Here is a 27,251-nt window from a genome sequence, read left to right as displayed (position 1 = left end):
CGAAATTCGATTTAAATCCCAGCGTTATCTTGCTGTTAACGCAAAGCTGCGCATGTTAACGCATAAAATCGAGCCTGTTATTGGTTGACCGCGTGATGTTAACAAAATGTATCGATAAGTTGGCAGTTTTGGTAAGTTAGCGATTGGTGATGTCGCTGCTCTCATCCTCGAGTCAAATATTAAAATTTTTTTTATATTTTTTGGCATAAAATCGAAACAAAATAAGAAGTTCAATTGACTAGCTGCGAACGGTTCATGCAGTACATCGAACGAGCAGTAAGACGTGCGAAATTTTGGCACATGCAGCAGACGCAATTAAATGCACACAATATTGTGTAAGTGCACAAATATTGAAAAACAAGAAATCAAATCAAATTCAGCAAGTTTTTTGGGCTTGCTGGTGCTGTGCGTGTACGTACGTGCGTGTTCGATTGTGTGCGAGCGCGTGTCCGTGTGCATGTGCGTGTGTCTGTATATGAGTACGAGTGTGAGTGTGTAACAAAGAGCAACTCGTCTCAGCAGCACCAGCAGCAGTAGTGAAATTGGCCGCAGCTGCTGGCCGCTGGGCAACAACACAAATAAAAGAAAAGGAAAAGGAAAAACGAAGAACGTCTCAAAGAAAGTGAAGTTAGCGCAAGTGACACTTGCTGTTATTTTGTTTTTATTTGGTAACTTTTGTTGCTGTTGTTTTTGTTCTGTTAATGTTAACATTGCAAGCCATTCACAGTTACATACACATATTTTCACTGTCGACGAGCAGCCATGTGGGCTAAAAACAAAATATGTTTAATTAAATTTCTTGTTAATTAAAATCTTATGTATTTTTGCGCGCTTTTCGCATAGGTCCAACACTTCGCTACAACCCGCGTTTTTTTTTGTTTTTGTTTTTGTTTGTGTTATTGTAAGCTTTGGTACAACTATAAATTAAAGTGAGCCACATAAACAAACTGAATAACAAAATCAAGTTACAAGTCTAATAACAACGTAAAAAGAAACATACACAACTACACACACACACACACACACACACACACTGACAAGCACACACTCAGAAGTGCAGACATCATATCAACAAAGACAAACAAGAGGAAACAGAATCAAGCAAAATGGCCTCCGGCCAGAGCAACAACAACAGTCCCGACCCCCTGTACGATCTGTCATTGATGGCCGTTGTCGACTGCCTGGACTGCAAAGTGACGACGCTGAAGCGCATCAGCAAGCTGCCAGAGCTGCCGGACAATCTGCTGATCGATGTCTACGAGCTGGTAAGTTCTTTCGCACGTTATCGTTGGCGAGTTCTGAAAAATGAGAAATGAAAATGAAATTCAAGAAGCAAGGCAAAGAAGGCAAAGGAACACGCAGTGGCAGAGACAGAGGCTGCAAACAAGTCAATCAGAAAATCAGCTGTAACACACACAGGCACACACACACACACTCACACACAAACACAGATACATATCTAGTTGCCTTTGTGTGCGTGCGAGCGCCAATTATTGCGGCGCTGTTACGGCATTTTTGCGCTTCTATTGTAAAGCTCATTCACAGCAGGACCGTGCGAATTGTATGACGATATCTCATTCTGTTTTGTTTACAGTTAGCTGACATGCATTCGCTGTAGCAAAACACAAGCGAGCACACACACACGCACACATTCGTTCATTTGTATGAATTTCTGCAAAATTGCAGTAGGACAACAAATGACGCATTTTGTTTTTGTTTTGGTTTACAGTTTGTTTGAACTAAACAAACGCATACGCAGCACGCGCACACATGCAGGAAAAGCTTGTGCGAATCGTAAAGCTCTCCACTGTTTATGTTTACGTGTAGAAGCTTCTGGTCTAATAGTGCGCGCAGCTGGCTCTAGCCTATGTGCGTGCATTTGTGTGTATGTGCGTGTGTGTGTGTGTATGTGCCTGTGGTTGTATTTAAATCGTGTCTAAAACCACATGGCACAGATATCATTGACATAGCTGAGCGATATGATATCTTTATTAACTGTTGTTTATACACTGTATCCAAACTTGAACATTTTGCGCTGCGTTAGGGCATGTAAACTTCGGCATTGTTCACATGCCTCAAGAAACTCACGCACACAGACGTAAATTCTTAAATGAGAAATTGTTTGTCATAAGAGAGCTCTGCAATTACAATATAAATTATGAGTAGCGACATCAACAACAACAACAACAACAATAATAATCAACTGATGCTGCTGCTGCTGCTGCTGTTGTTGTTGTTGTTGACTAAAAATAGCGCATTCGCTTTGTCGGTGTGGCCTTTCGTCGAACGTTCATCCTTCCAAGCCAAGGCGCAGCCATTGAACTCGGCTCAAAGATCTTTGTCCAATCATTGGATCATTGGATCTGAGGCCAGTGTTGCGTAATGCCTTAGTTGTTCATATTATTGGTTAACCATGACACGTGTGCTTAATTGAAGACGGCCTATTCTACATATGTACATACATATACATATGTATACATGTGTGTAGGTGCTAATTATACTCTGCCTTCTTAGCAGCATTCGCTCAATGTTTTACCACACTGGTGGATGTTCCACTAATTGATTGTTTTGATCAACAGCGAGCTCCACAAAATCAATATGTTGACACGAATTCCATTCTTGCTTTGGCCGAAATTCTAGGTATTCTCTTTCGAACTTAATTTTTACTACTCCATTACTGTGTCTTATTAATTGTTGTTGACAAAACTCTGGAGCACGTTCGTTGTTTTTTTCCATGATCATGATAAAGCCAGTGTTCAGCAGCTGTTGAATGGGAAGCTTTTTTGCAGATAACAGCAAAAAAATGTTGATGAAATAAGAGACTGTTTATTCCGCTATTGTATATAGCTATTTATAATGAATCTCAACTGATGAAGAATGTTTTGAGTTTGAAGTTTGAGTCGCATTAAAGTAGGACTTACAAAAAGGCTACATCCGAGTCTTTGCGAGCATACTATTAAGATCGTTTGGGGCAAGAGCTTTGAGTCAGCTATGGATAGATTCTAGAGCTATAACTTATTTGCACAGAGCTTAAAGCTTATCAAGAAGATGCATTGAGAAGCTGTAAAGCTGTAAGCTCTTCTTAATCATCGTTTGAATTTGATCTAATTACTTAACTCAATTGTCTTGTAGATGTCCCAGCAAGCTGACCTTAAGGACACATTATTGGAGGAGTTGTCTCACCTAGATATATTCCGTCGTCTGGTCCGTTACACATCGGCCCGCGGCAAGCTGCTGCGCATTGTGGCAGCTTTGATGGCCAGCAACAAGGCGCTGCCGCGGCGCCTCAGCGATGGCTATGTGGACCGCTTTGCGCTGCCCGAGATTGGAACAGAAGAGAGTGAACTCGATGAAGCTCAACCAGCGGGAGCAAAAACTGTTGCTGGAACGGGAGCTGCAGCTGCAGCTGCAACTGTAACTGGAGCCGAAACCACTGCCACCACAATGGACGTAGTTGCTATTGCAGCCAGTTGCCTAAATCACATGACGCCTAAAGAGAATCATGCAGCGGCCGAAGCCGAAGCCGAAGCCTTGTCCATGGACGAATTGCCCGATGAGGATGTCATGGCCATCGATTTGGGCCTGCGCTTGGGCAGCTTTCTCTCCGAGGCTGGCTGGATGCAGGAGAGCATTGCGGTGCTCTCCTGCCTCAATGAAAGACTGAAGAGAATGCAAGCGTTCCAGGACGGCATAATCACGCGACTCGATTGCCTGCAGCGGTAAGCAATAGCAGCGCAAGCCTAAAATTTATATTCATTCGATATGCATGCCTCTCTTGCAGCCTGCTCTACGCAGAGTCTTCACTTTGCAACTTCAAGCTCGCCCAGAAGACATACGCCGAGCTGATGGAGATAAACAGCCTGCTGACAGACTCGGTGCCGGCGCCGCTAGTTGCGATGGCCTACACCCAAATCTCGTCCATGTACTATGCGCGCAACGAGTATAACAACAGTCACATGTGGAGCGTGCAGGCCATGCGCCACTTGGAAGCGTCGGCGCCCACACGGTAAGTATATACACATCTGTGGAGAGTTAAACATATGCCAGACTCGAGCTGATTTCATTCGCAGTGTGGCGATCGATGTACTGCGTCAGGCGGCCAAGGCGTGCGTGGTGAAGCGCGATTTTGCGCGGGCCAATTTGCTCATCTGTCAGGCAGTGCGGCGGGCTCGGTAAGTGAAACCAACTCAAATGAAATATGTCAATCGTAATTATATCTCCATCTCGCTCATGCGCTCCCTTTCTCCCTCTCTTCAGTGAACACTTTGGCCCCAATCACCAGAAATACGGCGATGCGCTGCTGGATTACGGTTTCTTTTTGCTGAATGTGGATTCGGTGTTCCAATCGGTTAACATTTACAAGGAGGCGCTGGCCGTGCGTCGCGGCATCTTTGGCAACATGAACTTCCATGTGGCGATTGCCCATGAGGATCTGTCGTATGCCTACTATGTCCATGAATACAGCACCGGGGACTTTAGCTGCGCCCAGGAGCACGTCGATGAGGCGGTTAAGATCATGAAAACTCTGGTGCCCAGCAATCACTTAATGTTGGCCTCAGCCAAGCGCGTGAAGGCGCTGCTGCTGGAGGAGATTGCGCTGGACAAAATTGCCGACGGCATGGATGAGGAGGGTCTGCTGCTACAATCGGAGGAGTTGCATAATTTCGCTTTGCAACTGTCGCTGGAGGTGTTCGGCGAGGTGAATGTGCAGACGGCCAAGCACTATGGAAATCTGGGGCGGCTCTATCAAACAATGAATCGCTTCGAGGAGGCGGAGCGAATGCACCAAAAGGCGATCAGGATTAAAACTGACCTGCTCGGTCCGTATGACTACGAGGTGGGCCTATCCATTGGCCATCTCGCATCGCTCTACAATTATCAAATGAAGAAATTCCGTCAGGCTGAGGACTTATATTTGCGCAGCATCGACATAAGTGAGCATAACTGTTGTTTCTCCTCGCCTCTTGCTAATGTTCGTTCCTCCGACAGGCTTGCGTTTGTTCGGACGCACCTATTCCGGACTGGAGTATGATTATTTGGGTCTGTGCCATGTCTATGAGACTCTACACGAGTTTGAGAAGTATTTGCGATATGCTCACATTCTAGAAAACTGGCAGCAGCTGCGCGGTCAGAATATCACACAGAACGTAAGTGACATTAAATATAATCACAAATTGCATGCATACTAATTTGCATTTTTCCAGAAGTCTAGCTATCCGGCCATCGAGGTAGACTACACTATTGAGCAGGTCAAGTCAAAGTTCTTCAGCATGAATGTCAAGCGTGTGCCCACTCCGCCAGAGCCCAAGAATTGAGAGTCAACAGAAAGTTTATGAAAACATAAAATGGATCAAAATATATTTGAAATTTGGGTCTTGGTGAAACACGAGAGAAGAAGAAAAAGAAATTTAAGTTTTGATTTATTTGGTATACATTTAAGAAGAGAACAAGTTGAAGCTGAAATAGAGAATGAGTCTAATTTAGATTTTGTTAACTTTCTTTTGTGTTGCGAAACCGAACTCAGGCAATGAAACAATGGCCTTGAAATGAGATTGATTCCCTTTAATTTTTATACACCCACACACACCTCGTAATTGGATGCAAAAACGAAAACGAAAATATTCATCCAATCGTTCATAATTTAGTTCTAAATACGAATACATAATGTGATTGCTTAAGATATACATATATTTGTATGTGTACATGTGCATATATGTACATGTATAATATATAAATATATGTATTGATAACTGATAATCAATGAATATATATGTTGTTCATTAAGTTTTTTTTTAGAACTAGTTGCAAACGCAAAGCTCTGTAGCACAATTTATGAATAAAATAGAGTGCTACGCATACATACTATATATATATATATATATATAAATATATGTAAAAATAATGATGTATAAAACATATAAATAATTGAATAGTTTAATGCATAATGTTTAATTAATATTAATATATATAATTAATATATATATATATATATATATATATATATATATATATATATATATATATATATATATATGCATATATATATATATGAATACGTAAATAGTATTTGCATCATTCATTCAAAAACATGAAAATTCCCTCCTTCTCCTCTCTAGCCAACCGCTCACCCATGCAGGAGTAAATTTGCGGTGCGCACTCTAAGCTAGTTCGATGGATAATTCTCTCTTTTTCTATCTGATATCCAGACCTTAATCTTATCTGTAATGTCCGTAGGAGCAGTTGCTATTCACTTAACTGTGTGATTCGTGAAGCGAAACTTCATAAATAAGTGCAGTTTATATACAAAATACAACTAACGATACCTATGCCTAGTACTATATCTGCATCTGTGTGTATATATGTGTATATATTACACAGAGCTACTTATAATTACTAACTAAACACTATTGTAGCCTACAGCAATTTGACATTGGGATCGGCTCAAATGCCCAATTTCAAAAAAAAATCTCAGAATAAAAATATATGAAAACAACGTCTTAAATATGTTTTATATATCTTTATGACTAATATTTAGAGAATCTATTTTGAATGGTAACTTTTCGCCTTCGTATATATAACGTTCGAATGGACCTAACATTAGCAATTCAGTAGACTGAAGGAACTTCATAAGGATCGTCAAGCAGGAGATACCATAGACTTGGCTTTATGACTATGGACGCATAAGCTCTTGGATTTTTACCCACATTGCACTTTCTTATCGATCTGAATATTAAATAGTTGTAATATAATAAAAACCCGACTATAATCTGAACGTGTTGCTATACCATTTTATACCCATTTTTAAGTCAATCTAGCCCTGGCCGTCTATCTGTTCATCCATCCGTCTGTCCGTCCGTATGTGCATTGATCTGTGAGGCTATAGGAGCTAAGGATTTGAAATTTTCTGTTTCTAAAAATCGATAACTTCCGATAACAGCTTCAAGGATAGATACCCAAATTAGGAATTCATGTGAATTCTAAACAATTTTGATTTTTGTGTTATTTTGGATACCGCCACCAAAGTCCATCCCTTTCCCAGTATATTGGCGAAAGCTATAGCTTAATCCCACTATGAAAGTGATGATTATAGTCCATCTACAAGTAAAGCTATTCAACAATAAAGTTCTTATATTAAAGCCCCAACTTGTGTATGCAATACATTTCGTTGCCCAACTCAGGGAATCTAGCAGTCGAGCAGGCTCAACCAGAACACTGGTTCATCATCATTCCATTTGAGAAAAACCCACTTTGTTCGTTTTTCGTACACCATCCAAAATTCGAAGTGTGCTTGGCTTTTGCTGTCATCTGTTTGAGCCAGTGAGGGGGGGTCTAGCAATGCCTAGTAAAATATTATTCAGTTGGTTTTTTAGTTTTGTAAGCAGTTGATCTGTAAAAATTCATAATAAAGAATAAATTCTCCAGCAAGATGAAGAACTTCCGACAGATAATACAGCAGCATAATAGTATCTGCTCGTGTTTATTGACCATGAATCGACTGCAGATGCCGAAGGCTATGCCCACCATTCCCGAAGAGGACGAAGAAGAGGCTGTCATCTATGAGGTAGTCTACGGACCGGCTCCAGCCAAAACTAAATCTGACGACGATGAACTGATCATAGCCCTACAGGGGGTAGATATTGGTGATGACTCCTCCTGCAGCACTTGCTCGAGTGCAGACTTCGTCCTCTCCGCGTCGACAAGCGGCGAGGACTCGCAACTTGAATGGGAGGACTGACGATGTCTTTCCCATCAAGAAACGACGAATCCTCGTTAATGAAAATTCAAAAAAAATTAAGAAAACAAGAAAACACCCACGTAAAAAAAAATCTAGCGTTCCCGTGTTCCCAAATCGTTGTGCAACATTTCGGTATTCCTCGTTTCGTTACATCGTATTATATAGTTCGTATCCAATGAATATTGTTTCAAGTTTCGTCCATCCCACACCACTAAAATAAGAAGAGCATAAAAATAAAAAAAAATTTAAGTCTTGAAAATGAGCTTTTGTGACCTTAGCTTTGAAGATTGGATCGCCTTCAAAGTTATTTAGTTCGAAACTTGGATATTCGCAATCTGATTTGAGATATAAAATTTGTAAATATTTTACAGCAAGTTGAAAATTCCAATTTTTTTTGGAAGATTGAATCGTTGAAGATCGTTTATTCTCTTGCTTCCATCTTTAATACAGATTCTAACGAATTCGAAAATCGAAGATATCATTCAATCTCTATAGAACTATTCGCATTTAAAGAAGATTGATGACTTCGAGCTCACTTTAATCAAATCTTAATCGATTTTACTCTCCTTTTTAATCTACATTCGCTTTTATTTTAATTTATTTTCTTTTTTATTTTCTTTTTAGTCAGCCGAATAGCCGATACGCGTAGCTCGCAACAAAGGGCTTGTAAATGTTTAATTTATCGGCATTGTACAGTCATTTATCGCCTCTTCTTTATAGCTGTCTTCACTTTCGGTCAGACTGTTAAATGCGCCCATCTTTAATTGTCTTTCATTTGGCCCACTGTCACTTTTCTTCGGACGTCGGCAGCGACGCGACGCAGCCGTCGCGACATTGTTCAAGTGGACTTCAAGTGAAATTATGGGCGATAAAGCAGTGCGCGAATGTTGACGTCGGCGTCGCTGTCGGCTGCAGCTAGCCGATCACTAGCTTTCGGCTTCGGCTTGCGCTGCACCCACACGAGCACGCACACGCACGCGCGCACGCATACAAATGCAGAGCTGTCAAAATAAAAAACTAAATAAGAAAAAAACGTGCAGCACTTGCTTCTGCTGTTGCTGCGTTGACAGCGGCGACGGCAGCGGCGACGGCGACCATTGAAGCGTAGCTTTTGCTTTTGACACATTTCTGATGCCGCACAGTGTCACGTGGTCTATTTGTGCGCAGCGAAAGTATACATTTTAATTATTTTATATAACATTTTGTATATTAATATTCAATTTCAGCTGAATTGTATGCTAAATTTATATTTGCTTAAGCCATAGATAATCGCGTTTTCCATCTTGTGTAAAAGGTTTGTCTTTATTTTTCGCACACTTGGCGTCGTGCAGGGCACCACTGTGCCACTTCGTCGGCGGCAGCTTGAGCATCGGCTTAAACAGCTTCGGCTGCAGCCTAACCATCATCGGATCGCTTCGGATCGAATCAGTTGCTGTCTTTGCGCGGCGGCGTCCGGTTCGCATAATTTTCGTTGTGCGCATGCGATTTGGAGTTCGCGTTTTTTCGTTCCGTTTTCGTTTTGTTTCGCGTTTCGGACTTTTGAAGTTTTTTTCGGCATTTGTTGTTGTTATTTTTTTTTTTTGGTTTTTGTTGTGATTTTTAAAAGTGAAACTGACCGACTAAGAGAAAAACCGCTTGGCAAACGTAATGGCAAATAATTAATTCAAATTGCAACAAGTTCTTGTGTGATTTATTACCGTTGCTACCCCTTCCCCCGTGGCTGGTTTGAGCTTAGCTTGGCTTGACTTGGCCTGGCCAAAAGCCAAGATACAGATGTAGATCCAAGATAAATTGATGGTGGCTTAAGTGCTGCCAAAGCTCTTATGGTCCTACACATGGCCTGCACTGTGGCCGAGTTTCACCTAAACTGAAACTGGCACACACTCACACACTTGTCAGCGGCGTATTAAAAGGAGAGACAATTGTCTGGGAATGGGTAGGAGAATGCCACAAAGCTGCATTCGTCAACCACATCGCATGTGGCAGTTGCAATAACAACAACAACAACAACAGTAATAAAATAGTGACAACAACAGTGACAACATTATGTTTCATCACAGTTTATCACGAGCCATGGCTGTAACCAGTTATCAGCATTCAGCATTCAGCTGTGCAGCATCACTATCATCAACATGATGATGATCATTCCCAATTTCCCAATAACCCGATTCCCATTCGCATGATTAGCGACTTGATGCGAAGTTCAGCTAGACTGTAACAGGCAATACCCTACCCCAACAGCTGCATGGCTCTATAGCTCTTAATCTATAAGTGGATATAAGACTGTGATAATAAAGAGGCTCTAAAAGATAGATTGAAAAGAAGGTGAAAGATAGGCAGACTCATCGTTGACTTAAGATGATATGCATAATAAGATCTGTCCATATCTATATGGTATATTGTATATTGTGTATCTATATTGTATATTGCATATCGTAAAACATCTTTTGTATACTGTATATCGTAAATCGTACAGCGAATATTGTAAAATGTATAATGTATATCGTATATCTAGATCGTGTACCTTATTTTATATATCGTGTATATCTCTCTAGGTTTTTTTTTTATCGTATATTGATATCGTCTACTGTATTTTGTATATATCTAGCTCTAGACTTGTATCTATATTTATCAGTCTTAAAGCAAATGTTCTTCGTATAGATATGACTATCCATTAAAACTCTCTTGCATACACATCTATATGCATAGGCATACCTCGATATGCTCTCTTTGATACGACGCACAGTGCATTGGCCATAAACATGTTGAGTTTTAACCTCATTTGCGAACGTGAAGACTAATTGTAATGTTTAGTTTAAAGGTTAAAAGTTTGCGTGAGCCGCGAGTTGTAATAGTGCGTTTGGTTTACGAGAGACTTGGCTTACTTTTTGGTTCATTTGCTTCGCTCTGAAGGCCAAAGCATTCAAATTAGAGCTGGGCATGTGTAATACTAACGAAGTACGCAATTGAGCCATTCATTTATCTAATCATGATAGCTTAATTGCAGATTGATTCCATATCAGCAGCGGTTGCATAGATCAGTCAAGCAGAAAGATTTCGCAATGGGGCGGAAAATGCAATTGGCAATCAAGATTTTTCATTATAGTCGACTCAAAAGAGCTATAAATTCGTCTGTGACGTAGATGAAATCTTTTATTAATTAACGATGGCACAAATGAGTTCATAAAGAGAGGTAATTTAGAATAACTGAGTGTACGCGCATACGAGTATGAGTTTCTAAAGATTGTAATCATCACGTAGCAAGATCTTAGCTAATGCACACTTCAGCGAGTGAGGACTCGTTTCTCTTAACAGCGAGTTGATGATTGGAGGATTTCACGAATTGATTATTATATTATTGACTACCCCTCAGACTTACGACAACTTTTAGTCTGAGAGTGACTAACAGAGAGTGAAAGAGAGAGATAATGGACCGAGAGTGACTGACAGAGAGAGATAGAGGAGGGAAGAACCGAGAGTAATTGAGAGAGAGTGTGAGAGAGGGAGGGACGGAGAGTGACTAAGACGGAGAGTGAGAGAGACAGAGTGAGAGACTGAGAGTGAATGAAGGAATCAGAGAGAGAGAGAAAGAGAGAGGGAGGGACTGAGAGTGACTGAGAGAGAGAGACCGAGAACGAGTGAGACAGAGACAGAAAGGCAAAGACAGAGAAAGAGAGAAGGAGAGTCTTCTTAGTCTCTAGAAAAGACTGCAAGGCTGCGACTAGCAGATTGAGAGACGGAGGGACAGGGAGACTGAGAGATGAATGACTTAAGTATAATACAAATAGAGAGAGGGAGAGTGATAAGGAGAAAGACACCTAGCTAGAGATTGGGACGAAGACAAAGCTGTAAAGTGATTGAAAGACTAAGAGACTGAGAATACTGGGAAACAGAGTGAGAAAAACCAAGATGAAGACTGAAAAAGTGTAAGAGTGAGGAGCTGAGAGAGAGAGAGAGGGGGGGGGGGCACAGATACTTCGAGTGAGACTAAAACTGAGAATGGGACTAAGAGACTGTGAAAATGTGAGCCCATTCAGCACAGCGTGAAACAGCATTTTTAGCAGCAGCAGCAACAGCAGCATCCACAGCAGCAACTGTTGGCGTCGAGTATCGCTTTAATCGGCGATTCGTGCGCGTTTGGCGTGCTGCTGTGTGTTTGTTTTTTTTTTACTAAATGAAAATCAAAACTGGAGCAAATTAACCAAGATTAAAGCCCACAATTAAGCGTGCGCCCAATGTGAAAGTTAAAGCCGCGAACTTGCAAACCAGTTGGGAGCCAAGCCAAGAGCCGCTACTCGCTCTTGTTTTTGCTGTTGTTGTTGCTGTAGCTGTAGCTGTTGTTGTTGTTGTTGCTGTTGTTGTTGTTGGCGCATCTGCAGCAGCCACTTTTACTGCAGCAACAACAACGATAAGAGCAACAACAACTTGATAGACAACAAGCAACACAAGTTTAGCGGTTCAACGGCGAAACGTCAACGAATTTCGCCCACGGCCGAGTTTTACTTTTTCGCCATTCGCGTAGCTCTCATGCCTCACTGACCTATGTTAATACATATGCCCATTCGCATCGACTGAGACAAACGGTGTATATCAGCTTATCAGCAATGTAGTTCAAGCTGCTTTAAACTAGTAGGTGAAGACGATCATATCTGAGCTGAATTTCTGGGTCAAATCGGGAATTACTATAACTATATACATATAGCTAATAAGACTTCAGATGTGCAATTTCTACTGTACTTATTAATCTTTATTAGAATTATATATAGATAGCCCCATTAGATACTCGGGCAATCTGAATAAAAGGCCGATTCCAGGGTAAATGCTCGAGAGCTGTTCCCTATCCTCATAACTAATCCTATAATCTTTAGCTGATATCTTTTTGATAACTGATCAAAGAGTTTTCCAGTTCAACTCTTTGATCAGATATCAGAAATATAACAGCTTAAGAATATAGGAGTAGCTATAAGGTGAGGGAACAACAGTAGAGCTGTTCAAGCAATCGATAGTACTCGACTGTAAAGATCTTGTGGAGTCTCACCCAACGTTTGACTGTCAACTGTCGGAGGCGAGGTATTCACTAGTCGAGCACACTCGACGCAAGCCCTATTTGCCTGTTTTTATTTGTTATTTTTACTGTGTTTTTATTGATGGCCTATGCAGAGCTTTGCACTTTTTCAAAAAGTTCAAGTTGTATGACAGCCACTACCACCCCCCCCCCCCTCCCAACTCTCAACCATGTTCAAGTTGGCCAAGTTTCGTTTTACTACCCTTGAAATTGGCGAAAAATAGTAGTTAATGTTTCAGGTGACGAGTTCATAAATGTTTTGAAAACATGACATGCACCCAGCATTGCATTAGTGGGAATTGACCTCTACGCTAGTCTATGTGAACTGGGGATTGTGAAGAGCTGGAGGCTAGGAAATTTGAATAGATGTTTCTATAGACCTAATGATATACTATATATATTTTCGAATAATATATGCATACAGATAGTCTAATGAATAGACCATAGAGAATTTGACTTTCTTACGCCTGAACACGAAGCATTTTATGTATTTCTGAATATAATAGGTTGTTCCGATGTAGATCTATTCAGGCTTTGTGGAGCGCTGTAAGTGTATGACAGAATCTTCTGATGAAGTTGTGATCAAAGATAGATCTAGGCTTGTCTGGAGAGCTAGATTCCCTCTGTGTTTCTATACGAGGGTAGCTTGACAATATAATATTTATTATTATCATATTAATACACGAAATTAGTTTGATATGAACCATGAAGGGCATCTCTTAGTTCATCACACTTCTTCATTTCTTTCATTATCATTTTCGTTTTGAGTTCCCCTATTCCCAAATTTGATATCGCGATTTGCATACGTTTTTGGGCCTCAACGTGGCTTTGGCATTTGGGTTTACTGCTTTAAGGCTTGCTGCCATTGTGTTTCACTCATTTCCTGATTGTTGTCGGCTCCCATAGATCAGATCGTTTGGCTGTTAGCAGGAAATCGCAACACGAATCGCTCAACTATGAACTTTTATTGTTTACTCCCAAATGGGTCCGAAACGTGGGCCAAAAACGAGATTTACGCGCATCTAATTATGATGTCGAGATCAACAGCTCGACAGCTCGACAACTCAACAACTCATCAGCTGAGCCACAGATTCTCAGCAGACTCGTCTAGATCGTATCAGCTGGATGGAAAGTGCATCCGGTCGGTGGATGAGCTCACTGAGAGCCGCAGAATCAGACTCTGATTTAATTAGATTAGCTTCAGCCTCGGGCCATGAAACTAGTTAGAGCTCTGCGCAATCATCTCTCTGAATGAAGATCTCTCCCGCAGACAGAGATCGGGGATCTTGTTAACGGATAACTGCCAGCGCACGCCCCGTCATCAGCTGTCGCAGATGGGATGCTGTCGGCTGGGGTTTCGATTAAATTTCTTTATGCACTGCAAGTGTCAAAGATTTATTTTGAAACGTTCTAAGAGGCTCTATCCAAAGCTTGGATAAGCTACTCAGCATCTTTTGCTCCTTCAATATACATACATCTTCATCTTGGTATCTTTCTTTCTGTCTCTCTCTCTCTCTCTCTCTCTCTCTCTCTCTCTTTCACTCTGTCACTCACTCTTTCATTCCAATCCTCTCTGGCTCTTTTGTATCGTCTTCTCTCTTACCTTTATCTTACATTTATGTTATCCTTGTTCGTTTACTCTTTAGCTTGATGTCCCTTCTTTCTTCTCTCTCTTCTTTTTGTATTACACTCTTTTTGTCTCTCTCTCTCTTTCTTTCTCGCTTTCACCATCTCTCTTTCTCTCACTGTCTCTCTCTCTCTCTCTCTCTCTTTCTCCCTCTCAGTCTCTCTTTTTCTCTTTCTGTCTCTACTCCCTAGTCTTCTCTTTCTCCTCTCCGCCTCTCACCATTCTATATTTCTCTGTACCTCCCTCTTTATCTCTCCCGCTATCTTTATCTCTCTCTCTCTTTCTCTTTCTACCGCTATCTTTATCTCTCTGCTTTTCACTATCCTCCCCCTCTCTGTCTCTATCCCTCCCACTCAATCTCGCTGGCTTTCATTTCAACTGAGCCTCTCTCTCTCTCTTTCCTTTTATCTCATACCTTCACCGGCTCTCTTTTCTCATTCTTAACTCTTTCTCTTTCTCCCTCTCCCTCTCTCTCTTCTCTTTCTCTGTCTCTCTCTCTCTCTCACGACTGATTTCCCTATGATTTCCTCATGTTATCTAAAAAGTCTTCATCAGTTTCAATCCCATCTCATCTTGGCTTCCATTAACCTAGTCTTAGTTTAAGGTGTCAAGTGTTGGATAACTGCGCTTGGCCAATACATCAAGTGTGCGTGTGTGTGTGCTTGCGTGTGTGTGTGTGTGTGTGTGGGCGTGAATGCGTGAAACAAGTTGCCAATGCCAACTGGCAGCTATTGAAGATTTGTCAACGACTTGCATATGTCGGTTCACATTGTTTACATTGAAATCGCGCTGAAAATCACTCAACAACAACAACAACAACAGCAGCAACAACAACAACAGCAGCAGCAACAACAATGAGAGCCACTTTCACTTCATTTCATTTTAGCAGCTCCCGCTGCACTCTTCCCTCTGCCTTCGCCTGCCTGCCCTCCCTTGCAACTCACACTCTCTTCTCCCTTCCCACTTGCCACTGCCCCCTGCTCTCACTTCTCCCACTCTTCCAGTCAGTTGACCATTGTCCGCTTGCGTAAACTTTCGTGTTGCGGACCTTGGTCAAAATCAAGAGAGCAAAAAAACAAAAAAACACAAAAATTGAAATCATAATAAAAACTAAAACAATGCAATATTTTATATGTATATTTGTATGTGTATACATACGCAGACCTACATATATACATATGTATGTTATATATAATCGTAAAGGTGTTTTTTTTTTTACCTTTATGATTAACATGTTTCGTGCGTGTGGAGAATTTCGTTTTTTCATTTATTTTATATATTTTTGGACACCTACTCCACCTATTTCGCCTTTTCCCTCCAACTTCTGCCCCTCCTCCTCGCACCTCTTTATGGAATACGAAAAATTTCACAATTGAGCAGCTGTCCCAAGTGAGTTCAATTAGCCACGTAATACGCAGGTAGAGTAGATGATAGATGATAGAAATCTTATCTGAGGAATACAGAAATGGGGCGGGGCAGAGATGATATGAAAAGAGATGCTGAAAGAGAGAAAGATAGACAGAGAGAGAGAGGGAGAGAGAGAGAGAGAGAGAGAACGATACTGAACAACACTATAAGACCGTGGGATAGACAGAGAAAGAGAGAAGCAGAAAGACCGACAGAGAACAAGAGCGGAAAATAGAGAAAGAATATGTGATAGAAAGAATGGGGAAAGACAGAGAAAGAGTAAATAAGCAAGAGAGCGAGGGAGATAGAAGGAGACAGAAAATGAGATAGAGGAAGACAAGATAGAGACAGAAAGATATCTGCATAGGAAAAGAGTGAGAGAGAAAGTTAGATAAATAAAGTAGCTTAGGAAAAACTAAAACTCTACTTACGAAGAGATAAAAAAATCATTTTATATAGATGCACCATCATTTTATATAGATGGCTCTTGAGATATATTTACATAAATTTAACCGGATTGAGTTTTATGAAAATGAAATTTTAATGAAATACCCTGTAAATATAACAAAGTGTTTTAGAAATGAGTTGACAGATAGATGGAAATCAATTTCATAAGTAGATAGATAGATAGATAGATGGATAAGCAGACTGGGAGAGAGAAAGAGAGCAAGAAAGAAAATGAAAGTAAAAGTAAAAGTAGCTTCGAGAAGCATACAAGTTACATGGAAAGTATAGCTATATCTCTATCTCTCTATATATAACCTGAAAGATCTACAAATTTGTGAATCATAAGAGAGCTACCAGGTACTGATGCACGAATAAGTTACAAAAGTATATCACATCTCTGCGAACTCAGCAGCTAAAAGATCATAGATTAAAGGGTAAGTGCTAGTCGTGCACGTGCGGCTAGACAGCAAAGAGCTGCTAAAATAATTAATGCATTAATCAAGCTCTCGAATAGTGTCGTGAAATATTTAGTCATTCTGCTCATGAGCTCAAGGGGCCTCAAGGTCGCACAGTAGCTAATCCAAAACTTTATTCATTTTGCACACTTCTCTTTCCGTCTGTGCGTTCATAAAGGGTATTTCAAGGCTTGAATTGTCTAAAGTTCTCAAAACATGTCAGTTGCTATGCGATGCCATATAAAGTGAAAGAATTATGTAGATAGATGTACTCGGAAGACTCTTTATTAATCATGAAACGATTCTAATGAGGAAGTCTTTGAAATCGATCTAATCAGCTTGCATAATGTGTTGTAGAGGTATATTTATAACTAATTGAGCAATGCGAGAAGAACTGCAAAAGAATACATCAGACTTTTACATGCTTAAGCAGAAATTGGTTCAGTTTCCAGTTGGAGCGCAAAGGTCTTACTTGAAGTGCTAGAAATTGCCTGAGAAAATTGATACCAGGAACCGATTGGTAGACGAACTGGGGATAGTCATAGCACAGGGCTGAAACTTAAAATCGATTATATTTCATATTGGAATAAATGGGCAAAGCGTAAATATTTGGTTGCATTACGTCGCGTATACGCAATTAGATTTAATATGCAGCATTACGTATACGCAGCGTATGACCATTTATGCAACTGATGTGGATGTGGATGTGTGTGTGTGTATGTATGTGTGCGTGTGTGTGTGTGTATGTATGTATGTATGTGTATGTGTGTATGTATGTGTGCTTGAGCTACATGTTTAGGGTACATGTGCCTAGAGTGCATGTGTGTGTGTGAGGGTATGTCTGTTCCTGTGTGTATATCTGCCTCTAGACTGAATGTGTGGGTGTGTGTAGGTGAGTGTCTCTAGAGAGTCTAGAGAACTCAGAATGTCTCTAGTGTATATGTCTCTCTATAGAGTAGAGTGTGTGCGTGTCTCTAGACTGCATGCATGTGCGTGCGTGTTTGACTCTCTAGAGCGTCTAGTGTGCGTCTCTTTAGTCTCAGTCATTGAACAACATTGACAACAGCACGCAATAGAATTAGCCTTAGGCAAGGCAACGGGCGGAATGGAATATGACTAAAGCGTAAGGAGTTTACTTAACCAGTGCCACGTTGCCGCATTCTGGGCGTTTGAGCACACGTGAACGCGAAAGGGTAGACACGGACACGGGGGCTCGTCCGGCTAGCAGCTGCCAGCTGACGGCCAGCAGGAGGCGCTGTGAACGCGCTCAGCTGTCTGCAGTGCGCTGAGTGGGCCAGGCCTCCAGAACTTTTTCGAAATTAATAAAATATGGTATAATAAACATGAGCGACGGCCGGCCGCGGCCCAAACAGTTACAGCCGGTCTAAGCCGAACGCCAGTCAAGCAAGCAAGCTAACAAGCCAACAAGCCATCAGCCATCAGCCCAAAGCAATTTATAGAAAGTTGAATCTTTGTTTTGCTTCGAGCAGGCGACAGCAAACCCATTTGAGGCAGCGCCACAGCCCGGAAGACTATGCCGCTGGCATAGCTGATCAGGCGACGATCTTAACTGGTCAATCAAACAAATCACATCAGACACATACACACATACAGAGCCATTGAGAGGATAACTATCGAAATGCGCCAGAACATGAAGCTGCAGCTGCTTGGCTCGCTGCTGTTCAGCGCGCTGCTGGGCTACCTGGGCTCCTCGGTGGCCTTGGCCAAGCCAACGCTGTCGTTTAGCCTGCCGCACGGCCTGCAGGGTTTCCCCTCGTTCCAGTCGTTCACCCAGCAGATCATCGAGCAGCGCAGCTTGCGCCAAATGAAGACGTACAGGTGAGTGCATTCATTAATAATCCGCCAGCGTATCAAGTCGATTCGCGTTTCACTCAAAACTAGTCACGTCCTCGGCCATAATTGTATTGCCCGTCGGGGCTGGCCGTGTGCCCATAGGCGTGCCACGCATTAAGCCCGCTCACACACTAACTCTCCCTCTCCCTCTACCTCACTCTCTCTCTCTCTCTCTCTCTCTCTCTCTCTGTCTCTGCCGTGCAGTGGAAAGCGCGTGAGCAACGATTCGCTGATTATGATTTACTATCACGACCTGACCATAGCCGTCACTGAGCTGGGCCCACAGAAGCTGCTGCTCGGCTGCGAGCTGATCGAGATCTAGTAAGTAGCACTGTCCAGCGAGTAGGTAGCACTCGTCACTTCTGCTCGTCTCTTGCAGCAACGAGAAGGAGGGCAAAATGCTGCTCGACGGCCTCGCCCAGTACAATCGACCGCTGGAGATCAAGTTCGAGGAGATGCTCAAGCTGATGGACCAGTGCGAGCACGTCGACAAGCTGAGCTACGCCTCCAGGCTCAAGTACAAGTCCAGCGACCAGGGCTCTGAGCGCAGCAGCGGCAGCGAGTCGAGTGCTAGCGTCTCGGCCAATGGCAGTGCCGGTGGCTCAGCGAGTCAGGATGGCGTCACGCTCAAGCTGGCCGCCAACATCTTTCCGCGCAGCCCCTTCTCGCTGCTGAGCGGCATCATACCAGGTAAGCGCAGCAAGTGGAGCTTATATACTGAAACCAACGAGTAGTTAAGCTACTCGTCGCTAGCATACGCACTCGTTACTTATTGAGCTACACTGACTTCCTTACTTAAAAGATGATAAAGATACTCCTAAATCTAGTTTCCAGTCAATTTACTCGTCAGTTTGGTTCTCGTTAGTTTAGATACTCGTTGATTAAGTAACTCAGTCGTAAGCTTCGACTCGTTAGCTTAGATACTCGTTAATAAGTATGTTAGAGTAGCAGCTTTTGAGCTACTCGTCGACTTTGCTCGGAAATGTTTGTCCGCTCGTTAGCTCAGCCACTCGTCAGTTTTGCTCAGTTGAAAATTTATCAATTTGCCTACTCGTCACTTCGGCTTCCGTTAGTTTCGATACTCGTTAGCATATCTAAATCGTCAGTTTAGTCAGTCGTTAGTGTGGCTCTAGAAAGTTTAGCTTCTCGTTTGCTCAGTCACTCGTCAGTTCAACTACTCGTCAGTTTTGTTATTGTTAGTTTAGATACTCGTTGATTAAGTAATTAGCTAGCGTAGCAGCTTTGAGCTACTCGTCGGCTTTGCTTGGCTCTATTTAGCTACTCGTTAGTTCAGTTATTCGTCAGTTTTCATTAGTTGAATAATTCGTCAATTCGTCCACTCGTCAGTTTAGTTTCCGGTACTTTCGGTACTCGTCAGCCTAGCTAACTCGTCAGTTTAGTTAGTCGTTACTTTGGCTCTAGCAAGTTTAGCTTCTCGTTAGTTCAGTCACTCGTCAGTTCACCTCTCGCTAAGTGGCAGATCGTCAGCTTTGCCAGAGAGCCATGGTAAAGGTTAATCACAAATTTCTTTGAGTTTTACTCGCCTCATATTTGTTAAGCAACTCGCTAACTCATTCTAACTCGTTGTTTCTCCGATTATTTTTCACACAGGCACCAAGTGGTGCGGCACTGGTGACATTGCCGAAACGTACAGCGACCTGGGCAGCGAGATGGAAATGGACCGCTGCTGTCGCCAGCACGATCTGTGCCCCGTCAAGATACGCGCCTACCAAAACAAATACGAGCTCATGAACGACTCGCTCTACACAAAGTGAGTAGCGGCTGAGGGAAGCGCCTCTTAGAGTATTCCACGATTTATATTCATAACACTCTCTCTCTCTCTATTTGATAGATCTCACTGCATTTGCGATGATATGCTGTTCTCGTGCCTGAAGATGACCAACACGTCCGCCTCGCAGCTGATGGGCTCCATTTACTTCAACCTGGTGCAGGTGCCCTGCCTGGATGGACGCAGCAATAAATATAAGTTCCGTGCGGCCAAAGAAGGTTTCTAGGCGGAACTTTCACAAAAGTTTTTCATATTTAACTTCACCCTCTTCTGTTTTTTTTTTCGTCCTGTCGTTGTTATACCCTGCAGCCATAGCGAGTGTGTATTGAGGGTAGATATGCTCGTTCTTCTGTCTATCCGTCTGCTTCGTCCGTCCTCCTGTGAGAGCTTAAGGGTTTCTCTCTATTGCTATACCATTTGAGATAGACCTTGAAATTTCGAGGAATCGATAAATAAACTAAACTTTTCTAGTTTCCATTTTAGATAGAGCTTGATCGATAACTTTCGATATTTTTCTTATCTACCGAGAGATATTGCTAGAGAATTTAGACCTATTTGGTGCACAGCATGGCATTCAGGGTATCTCTTAGTCGGACCCACTCGACTAGATCTCCCCCTACTCTCCGCTTTTCTTAACTATTTGACTTTTTGCGGGCTTGTACATATCAATATTTTGGGCGCTACTTCAATTATTTATTAAACAAATAAAAACTATTTAGGTATACGAAGGCGTCAGGCCACAAATTTCTTATATACTAGATATAAAAACTATAAATCGAATTGTTTGTTGTTTTTATTTCAATTTTCCCTTTTCGTTGTTTTGTTGTTTTATTTTCTTTTTGGTTTAAATATTATGTAGATAGAGATAGATATATATATATAGACAGAGATATATACATATATATCTATATATATTTGTATTTGGATGTTGTTAGCGTTACTACACATATAGATATATATAATACATATATATAGGTTAATCGTTACAATTTGTCTTTCAAGTTTATAGCTGAAGTGAGTGAAATAGAGAACAAAATGTATCTGGCTGTCTGGACCACATACAGCTCTACATATAGACTTTCTTCTGTAACTCTCTTAAAGCTAGGACATAACAAAAAAAAAAAAAGATATATATTTATTTATTGTTTTAGTTTTCCTTTTTTAATAATAATAATTTTAATAGAATATACTCGTGCTTTCTCTGCCCGGAGGAGTATATGATGGGGCGTATTAGTTTTCGCTTTCGACTTGCTATTGGGCCTCCGAAGGTTGACTCCAGCTTAGAAAATGCTCGCCACATTGGGTCCCGGCTGCGAGTTGGTCGGTGTCGGCTGCGTGGGACGATCTATGTCCTGGTAGCTGCGCTGCTGATTGGTTGGAAAGACGGAGCCGCTCTGCAGGCTGCCGCCGCGCGTATTGAACTCCCGATAGAGCAGGGCGACGCTCAGCGGACGCAATATGAGATTGATAATGGTAAATGCCACGGCCCAGCCATCTAGAAAGATCAGAGATATATACACACACACACATATATATATATATATATAGTATATGCAATGGGTGTAGTGCGTAGGCAAAGTCTAGCCGGACTAGAGCTACTTACTCATAAAGTCGAAACTAATGATAATGCTCACTATATCAAAGAATATGCTTAAGGCATCGATCACAAGCGCCTGGAAGATATAGAAGACATGCATGGCATTATGATTAGGGCAATGTATAGATTGTATCATGATGATCGCATTGGCTGATAGCCCTCGTCTCGCCCCTCTCATAGGTCACAGGTCGGCGAGGGAACGCGAGAGCGAGAGAGCGTGAGTCTCGGCGCCTTTCAAGTCAAGGCAATTGCATTCACCTTGAACGCGTGAACTTTAACTGCCCAAAGCACGCGCGCACACACAGACACACTCACAGACACAGTCGCACACTCACGCCAATGAGCCGGACACACCTTTACGCCCGCCCAAGGTGTGTCTCGGGGTCAAGTCTGCAATTTCGCTGAATAATGAAAGCTATGCCCATTTGCACTTTCGCCGTGTAAAGCAATGGCATTGACAGCATGCAATTACCGCCAGCTGCAACGAGTAGTCCCACTCGCTGCACTTCACTCGCTGCTTTTTGCCAGGCTAAAGACTGTTGGCTGAAATAGTAGCCTTACCAGTTTATACTTGCCTCTAAAGACACTCATTAATCGTTAATCGTTACTCGTGACACGTCATTCGTTAATCGTTACTCGTTACTCGTTACTCGCTACTCGTTACTCTTTACTCGCTACTCGTTACTCGTTACTCGCTACTCGTTACATATGAAAGTCTTCGTGCTGTTTTATTCAGCTCTAAAATAAACTTTTCTGCTTTGCTTTTTCTATCTCTTCCAGCGAGTATCTCAAATCGAAATTTTCTACTCGTTTCATTTACTTAACTACTCTAAGCACCATCCTTTCACAGTCGTATTACAGCTTAATAGATCTTTTCTCCTTAATACTCGTGCCTCCACTCGGCACTTGTTACTCGCTACTTATTACTCGTTTCATTACTTAGCTTTCTTAATACAGTCGAGTCCCGATAATTCGATATGGCAAGGTGATCAATTTTTTCCTTTTCAATCTACATAGAAATTCAAATTATCTGGAATTATCTAAAACGAACTTTTTTCAAGGGTATACAATTTTTCGATTTATCTCAATATTCGATTATAAATTATCGAGACTCGACTGTATCCGCAATTTTGATGGTTCCTCGTTTTCTGCTCCAAGCTTTCACAATGAGTAGCTCTATTTGTTACTTTTAGCATAGTGCTCATATAATACTTCTAATTTAGGTTTGCTAAAGCTTATTTACTCCTATTACTTCACAGCGAATGATTTGAGAGAATTCGAGAATTTGCTTAGCTCATACAGCAATCTTTCATTTCAGACTTTTACTATAATTGAATAGAAATCTACACGAATTCCCATACAAATTTTATAGTAGTCTACTTTAGGGCTGGCGTAAATATTACTAAAAAAAGAAACACTCAACAGGAGTATAATATTTATATGTGCAAACATATATATTTCATTGTAATCAGCTTTATATGAAATACACGAATCTCTTCAAAATTCCAAGAAATTAGAAATGTAATTGAAGGTTTCGTTCGCATTGACAGGCAATTCATAGAGCCCCCCACCCTTCCTTTCATTTGAGTCGTAAATATGTAATGCTTGCCTTTTCTTCCCTTCTCGGATTGGGGGGTTTCATTATATTTTTATATTTTTCTTTCACTACTTGGTGCTTGGGGGCGGGACGGTGCGTTGCGGGTTCGGGGTCAACGTTTGCCCTCCGCATAGTTGATTAAATGGCGTGGCTAATGGTTGCTGGCCCAGGCCAAGTCGCCTACAAAAAGGATCCGCTGCCTAACTAGAAGCCATTTGCAGGGCGCCTTTCGTGTGACTGACCGCAAATGAAATTGTATTTTCAAATCCCCTGTACCGTGATGGCAAACGGGTATATACCCGTCAACTCACTAATTTCTTAATAGTTTCGGTAGACCCCATTCATCTGAAACGTTAACTCAATAACTGCTTTAGTTACTGCTTAAACTTAGATGCATATTAAAACTATATTTAGTATATACTAATGCACTAATGCACTATAAAGTATCTACTTGATTGAGCTGCATTAAGCACTACTTGAGCTCTGTCTATTGGCATTGTGTAGACTTGGAGCTGTAGGGTATGTGCTAGTCGGGTTCGCTTTCCCACCCTAGAGCTCTGTATGCTTGCGCAGTGCGTGGCATTGGGCATCGCGTGCGTTACGACATCCTAGCCGCAGGCTGGGATTACGAGCCTTTTGCCCATTTGGGGCTAATGTCAAAGTTGAAATCGGCTCAGAGTTTTGGGCATCGACACGCTAACAGCCTGCGAGAGCCGTCAACTCTTCCAGTTATCCGATTTGCATCTAATAGTAACAGTAACTATAGCCAAATACATATGCACATATATAATATATAGTATATTTATAAACGATATAGCTGTGGGCCTTATAAGCAGCATTACCTTATTCGTCACTAAGGCGGGGGCGGCTGACCAAATGCGTCTATAATTAGCATAGCTTCACGTGTTATTTACCGTTGAGTCTTAACTCTTGCTCAACAGACCCCCCATATGGTGCAACTGAAGAACTGCTAAGTGTTTGTGCTTTTCTGTAGGGGCTTACGTTACTCGAATGGCTTATCTGCAGCTTAGTCGGGAATAGTCTGAATCAGAAGTTACACAAGAGCCGTTGCAATTGGAGAGGTTGAAAGTAAACATGAATCATGCTTTGTTTTGTTTCAATATCAAATCAGTTTCTGTTGCACTAAAATACTGGGAATTGCATTTACTCTATTAAAAAGGAACTATTTATTTATATAATTTATATATCTATTATGCAATTTCTTTATATATAATCGAAATCTTGTTTTTGTTTTCACATTTTACTAAAATATTGGAATACTTATGCACTATAAATATTGTTTCATAATATCCACAAAAAGTAAGTAGAATTTTCAAGAGCTGGCATGGAAACTAATGAATCGTCATTGCGTGCGTAGCTTATAGAGCTTCGATATACAAAATAGTTTTATCTAAGTGTAGGCAACTCTTTCGCTTTGACTTAAATTTGAGTGATATAAGAACTAAAGATAAATCATAATAAAATGGGCAACGCAACAATCTTATCTCATGCCGAACCGCATTTAGGTCAAGAGATTAGCTGGAGAAAAGATCGGAGACCTTAGAGCAGAGCTACAGTGCCTCCCAAAAGTCTAAGTCGAGCACCGTCCGCTGCAGGAGGTCTGTGTAAACAACTCGGCTCGACACCACCAGAAGTTGAGAGCATTATGTATTTATAGTTTAGCTAGCGTCGAATAGCAGCAACGAGTCGAGTTTATATGTTAATTGGATGCTCAGATTTCGTCAGAACCGGTTCCCACATATAAGGGAAACAAATACATATACATATGTATAATGCGAATCAGCAGCGAATGCAATAAACAACAAAAATAAATAGACGCAAAAGCAAATTTTAAATTAATTGCAAACTGATGAGCTGCGAGTTGACTGTTTGTATGTGTGTGAGCGAGAGCGAGATAGCGAGAGTGGGGGCGATACTTTCGCTATTGTTATCAGTCAGCGGCTTTGCATATGCAGACGCCAACTAACTGATAAGGCGCACTGTATGCGTCAGTCGTGAATGAACTGGGTGGCAACGCTGCTAGACGAAAGGCGAAAGTGAAGAGCGAGAGAGCGAGAGTGTGAGAGAGTTGAGTCTTACCGTTTGCACCGCCTCAATGGAATCCTTGCTGTGTATCGCCCAGAACATGGAGATGATGAACAGGAAATTGTAGAACTCGTAGGCGCCATGACCCCAAGTGCCGAGCATTGCATTCGATATGAAGACGAAATGCACAAAGGCAACGACCTGCAAGACAAACAGAGTGAGGGAGCGGGAGAGGGGGAATGTTAGCTTGTCTATGAAATAAGCGGCTCAAATGAAGCCCCACAGTGAAGTTGCAAATTGCCTGCCACAAAAGTCGCCAACATATCGAATGGCAACTGCGGTTGCGTCGCTGCACTCCGCCCGCTGCTCGCCGCTCGCTGCTTACTGCATTCTGTGCTAATAGGCAGCGCAGCGGCTGCAGCCGGGGGGCAGCGACTGAGCTGCGTTATCTAACACTGGACCGGCGCAGCCCACTAAGTGAGCGAAGCACAGAATTTGATGCTGCTGCTGCTGCTGCTGCTCTGCTGTTGACTGGCTTCAATGGCTGCCACGCCCCCAGAGCACCCACACTCCCACACAGTTGCGCCCATTCATATTTACCTTGACGCGCACAAATTGGGAGCTCATGAGTTCATTTAAATCGGTCATTTTGTCGCTTTAGCAAATGCAGCTGCGCAGCCGTCGACACCTGTTGCCAAGCAAGAGTAAATAGGAATAGAAGAAGGAGTAGACAACAACCGTTGCTGCTGTCGCTGTCGTTGACACTGTCACTATTGACTGCGCTGTTTGCCTGTTTGCCAGCTGTTCCGTTATTTTAGTTCTGTTCCACTTTTTACTCGTTGCTGTTGTTGTCAAATTCTATTTCACTTTTGATTGGTTGAACGCACTTTGCCAAAAAGAGTCCAACACGCAGGCACGTTGACACACACACGCACACACGCAAACACGCTGCTGCTATAAATACACAAACGCACGCTCTCACACACACGTACACGCACACATGGACAGTATGCAATTGTAGCCGCGCACTTGTTGGTCTTCAATCTCGGTTCTTTTGTTGTTGTTGTATTTTTTGCACAATTATTTTTAACGATTGCAGCCGCTTTTATCGTAGGGCGTAAGCACCAGAAAATAACAATAGCAACAACAATAACACACAAGTGCAGCACTTAATCAAATTCAACTAGGAGAATTTCCAAAAATTCCATCAATATCAACAACGACAACAACAACAATGCACAAAGTGCGCCACAAGTGTCAACGAATGCAACGTATCAGCTGGGAGGGAATAGCACACACAAAAAAAAAATGTTTATGCAGTTTCATTTACTGGTTGATTGACTTTATTTCACTATTTTATGAATAACAATCAAAAAAAATATTTATTTATTTTTGTGGCACACGAATAGAGCGCTCGACCTTATTCAGTTTGCAGCTGAATGTGAACTGTGCATGGGGCAGCGCCAATCGACCAACAGATGTGTGAAAAAAATAAATATGTACATGAGTGTGTGTGTGTGTACAAATAATAATAAAAAAACAGCTCAACACGAACGGACCCCCAGCGACGTCGACGTCGGCGTCGGCGTTGCGGTGGCGTAATCAAAAGCAGTGCTGCACAACGAGCGCACA

The 27,251-nt window shown here is 41.9% G+C and overlaps 3 protein-coding genes across 8 annotated transcripts; 2 read left to right on the top strand and 1 right to left on the bottom strand.

The window, feature by feature from the left end:
• The first annotated feature begins 115 nt into the window (after positions 1-115).
• Pat1 (Protein interacting with APP tail-1) lies at positions 116-7,994 on the top strand. Of its 5 annotated transcripts, none has more exons than XM_018014860.2 (8): positions 116-335; positions 844-1,265; positions 3,133-3,719; positions 3,782-4,006; positions 4,071-4,172; positions 4,258-4,934; positions 4,990-5,147; positions 5,205-7,994. In XM_018014860.2, exons 2-8 carry the CDS (start codon positions 1,107-1,109, stop codon positions 5,313-5,315), a joined length of 2,019 nt encoding a protein of 672 aa, XP_017870349.1. In that variant the 5' UTR covers positions 116-335; positions 844-1,106; the 3' UTR covers positions 5,316-7,994. The 5 variants fall into 5 exon arrangements, with proteins under 5 accessions (XP_017870349.1, XP_089329828.1, XP_017870350.1 ...); XM_089473701.1 differs by having other exon boundaries at positions 118-276; XM_089473702.1 differs by lacking the exon at positions 844-1,265.
• Positions 7,995-9,152: 1,158 nt separating this feature from the next.
• Positions 9,153-21,507, top strand: LOC108618749 (uncharacterized). The gene is made up of 6 exons (XM_018014871.2): positions 9,153-9,379; positions 18,227-18,575; positions 18,795-18,911; positions 18,970-19,280; positions 20,202-20,361; positions 20,443-21,507. Exons 2-6 carry the CDS (start codon positions 18,376-18,378, stop codon positions 20,603-20,605), a joined length of 951 nt encoding a protein of 316 aa, XP_017870360.1. The 5' UTR covers positions 9,153-9,379; positions 18,227-18,375; the 3' UTR covers positions 20,606-21,507.
• On the bottom strand, positions 21,155-27,099 carry LOC108618759 (type-1 angiotensin II receptor-associated protein). 2 transcript variants are annotated; one of them, XM_089473707.1, is made up of 5 exons: positions 26,950-27,099; positions 26,220-26,307; positions 25,674-25,820; positions 21,983-22,052; positions 21,155-21,874 (listed from the first exon to the last, which is right to left on the bottom strand). In XM_089473707.1, exons 2-5 carry the CDS (start codon positions 26,265-26,267, stop codon positions 21,660-21,662), a joined length of 480 nt encoding a protein of 159 aa, XP_089329833.1. In that variant the 5' UTR covers positions 26,268-26,307; positions 26,950-27,099; the 3' UTR covers positions 21,155-21,659. The 2 variants fall into 2 exon arrangements, with proteins under 2 accessions (XP_089329833.1, XP_089329834.1); XM_089473708.1 differs by having other exon boundaries at positions 27,039-27,079.
• Positions 27,100-27,251: the final 152 nt, after the last annotated feature.

This window comes from Drosophila arizonae, chromosome X (genome assembly GCF_054131065.1).
Source record: "Drosophila arizonae isolate 15081-1271.41 chromosome X, UAZ_ARI_1.0, whole genome shotgun sequence".
NCBI classification, from domain to species: Eukaryota; Metazoa; Arthropoda; class Insecta; order Diptera; family Drosophilidae; genus Drosophila; species Drosophila arizonae.
The sequence above is the reverse complement of the archived record's forward strand: the minus strand, read 5'-3'. Positions and strand labels throughout refer to the sequence as shown.

What these genes read in the sequence shown, in the direction of transcription:
- Pat1 (XM_018014860.2), top strand. Translation starts at nt 1,107, where the DNA reads ATGGCCTCCGGCCAGAGCAACAACAACAGTCCCGACCCCCTGTACGAT. An exon ending in TGATCGATGTCTACGAGCTG is followed by an intron (nt 1,266 to 3,132) that starts GTAAGTTCTTTC and finishes ATTGTCTTGTAG; the next exon opens with ATGTCCCAGCAAGCTGACCT. An exon ending in GTCAGAATATCACACAGAAC is followed by an intron (nt 5,148 to 5,204) that starts GTAAGTGACATT and finishes GCATTTTTCCAG; the next exon opens with AAGTCTAGCTATCCGGCCAT.
- LOC108618749 (XM_018014871.2), top strand. Translation starts at nt 18,376, where the DNA reads ATGCGCCAGAACATGAAGCTGCAGCTGCTTGGCTCGCTGCTGTTCAGC. An exon ending in GCTGAGCGGCATCATACCAG is followed by an intron (nt 19,281 to 20,201) that starts GTAAGCGCAGCA and finishes TTTTTCACACAG; the next exon opens with GCACCAAGTGGTGCGGCACT. An exon ending in AACGACTCGCTCTACACAAA is followed by an intron (nt 20,362 to 20,442) that starts GTGAGTAGCGGC and finishes TCTATTTGATAG; the next exon opens with ATCTCACTGCATTTGCGATG.
- LOC108618759 (XM_089473707.1), bottom strand. Translation starts at nt 26,267, where the DNA reads ATGACCGATTTAAATGAACTCATGAGCTCCCAATTTGTGCGCGTCAAG. An exon ending in CCCAATTTGTGCGCGTCAAG is followed by an intron (nt 25,821 to 26,219) that starts GTAAATATGAAT and finishes TTTGTCTTGCAG; the next exon opens with GTCGTTGCCTTTGTGCATTT. An exon ending in CATTAGTTTCGACTTTATGA is followed by an intron (nt 21,875 to 21,982) that starts GTAAGTAGCTCT and finishes TGATCTTTCTAG; the next exon opens with ATGGCTGGGCCGTGGCATTT.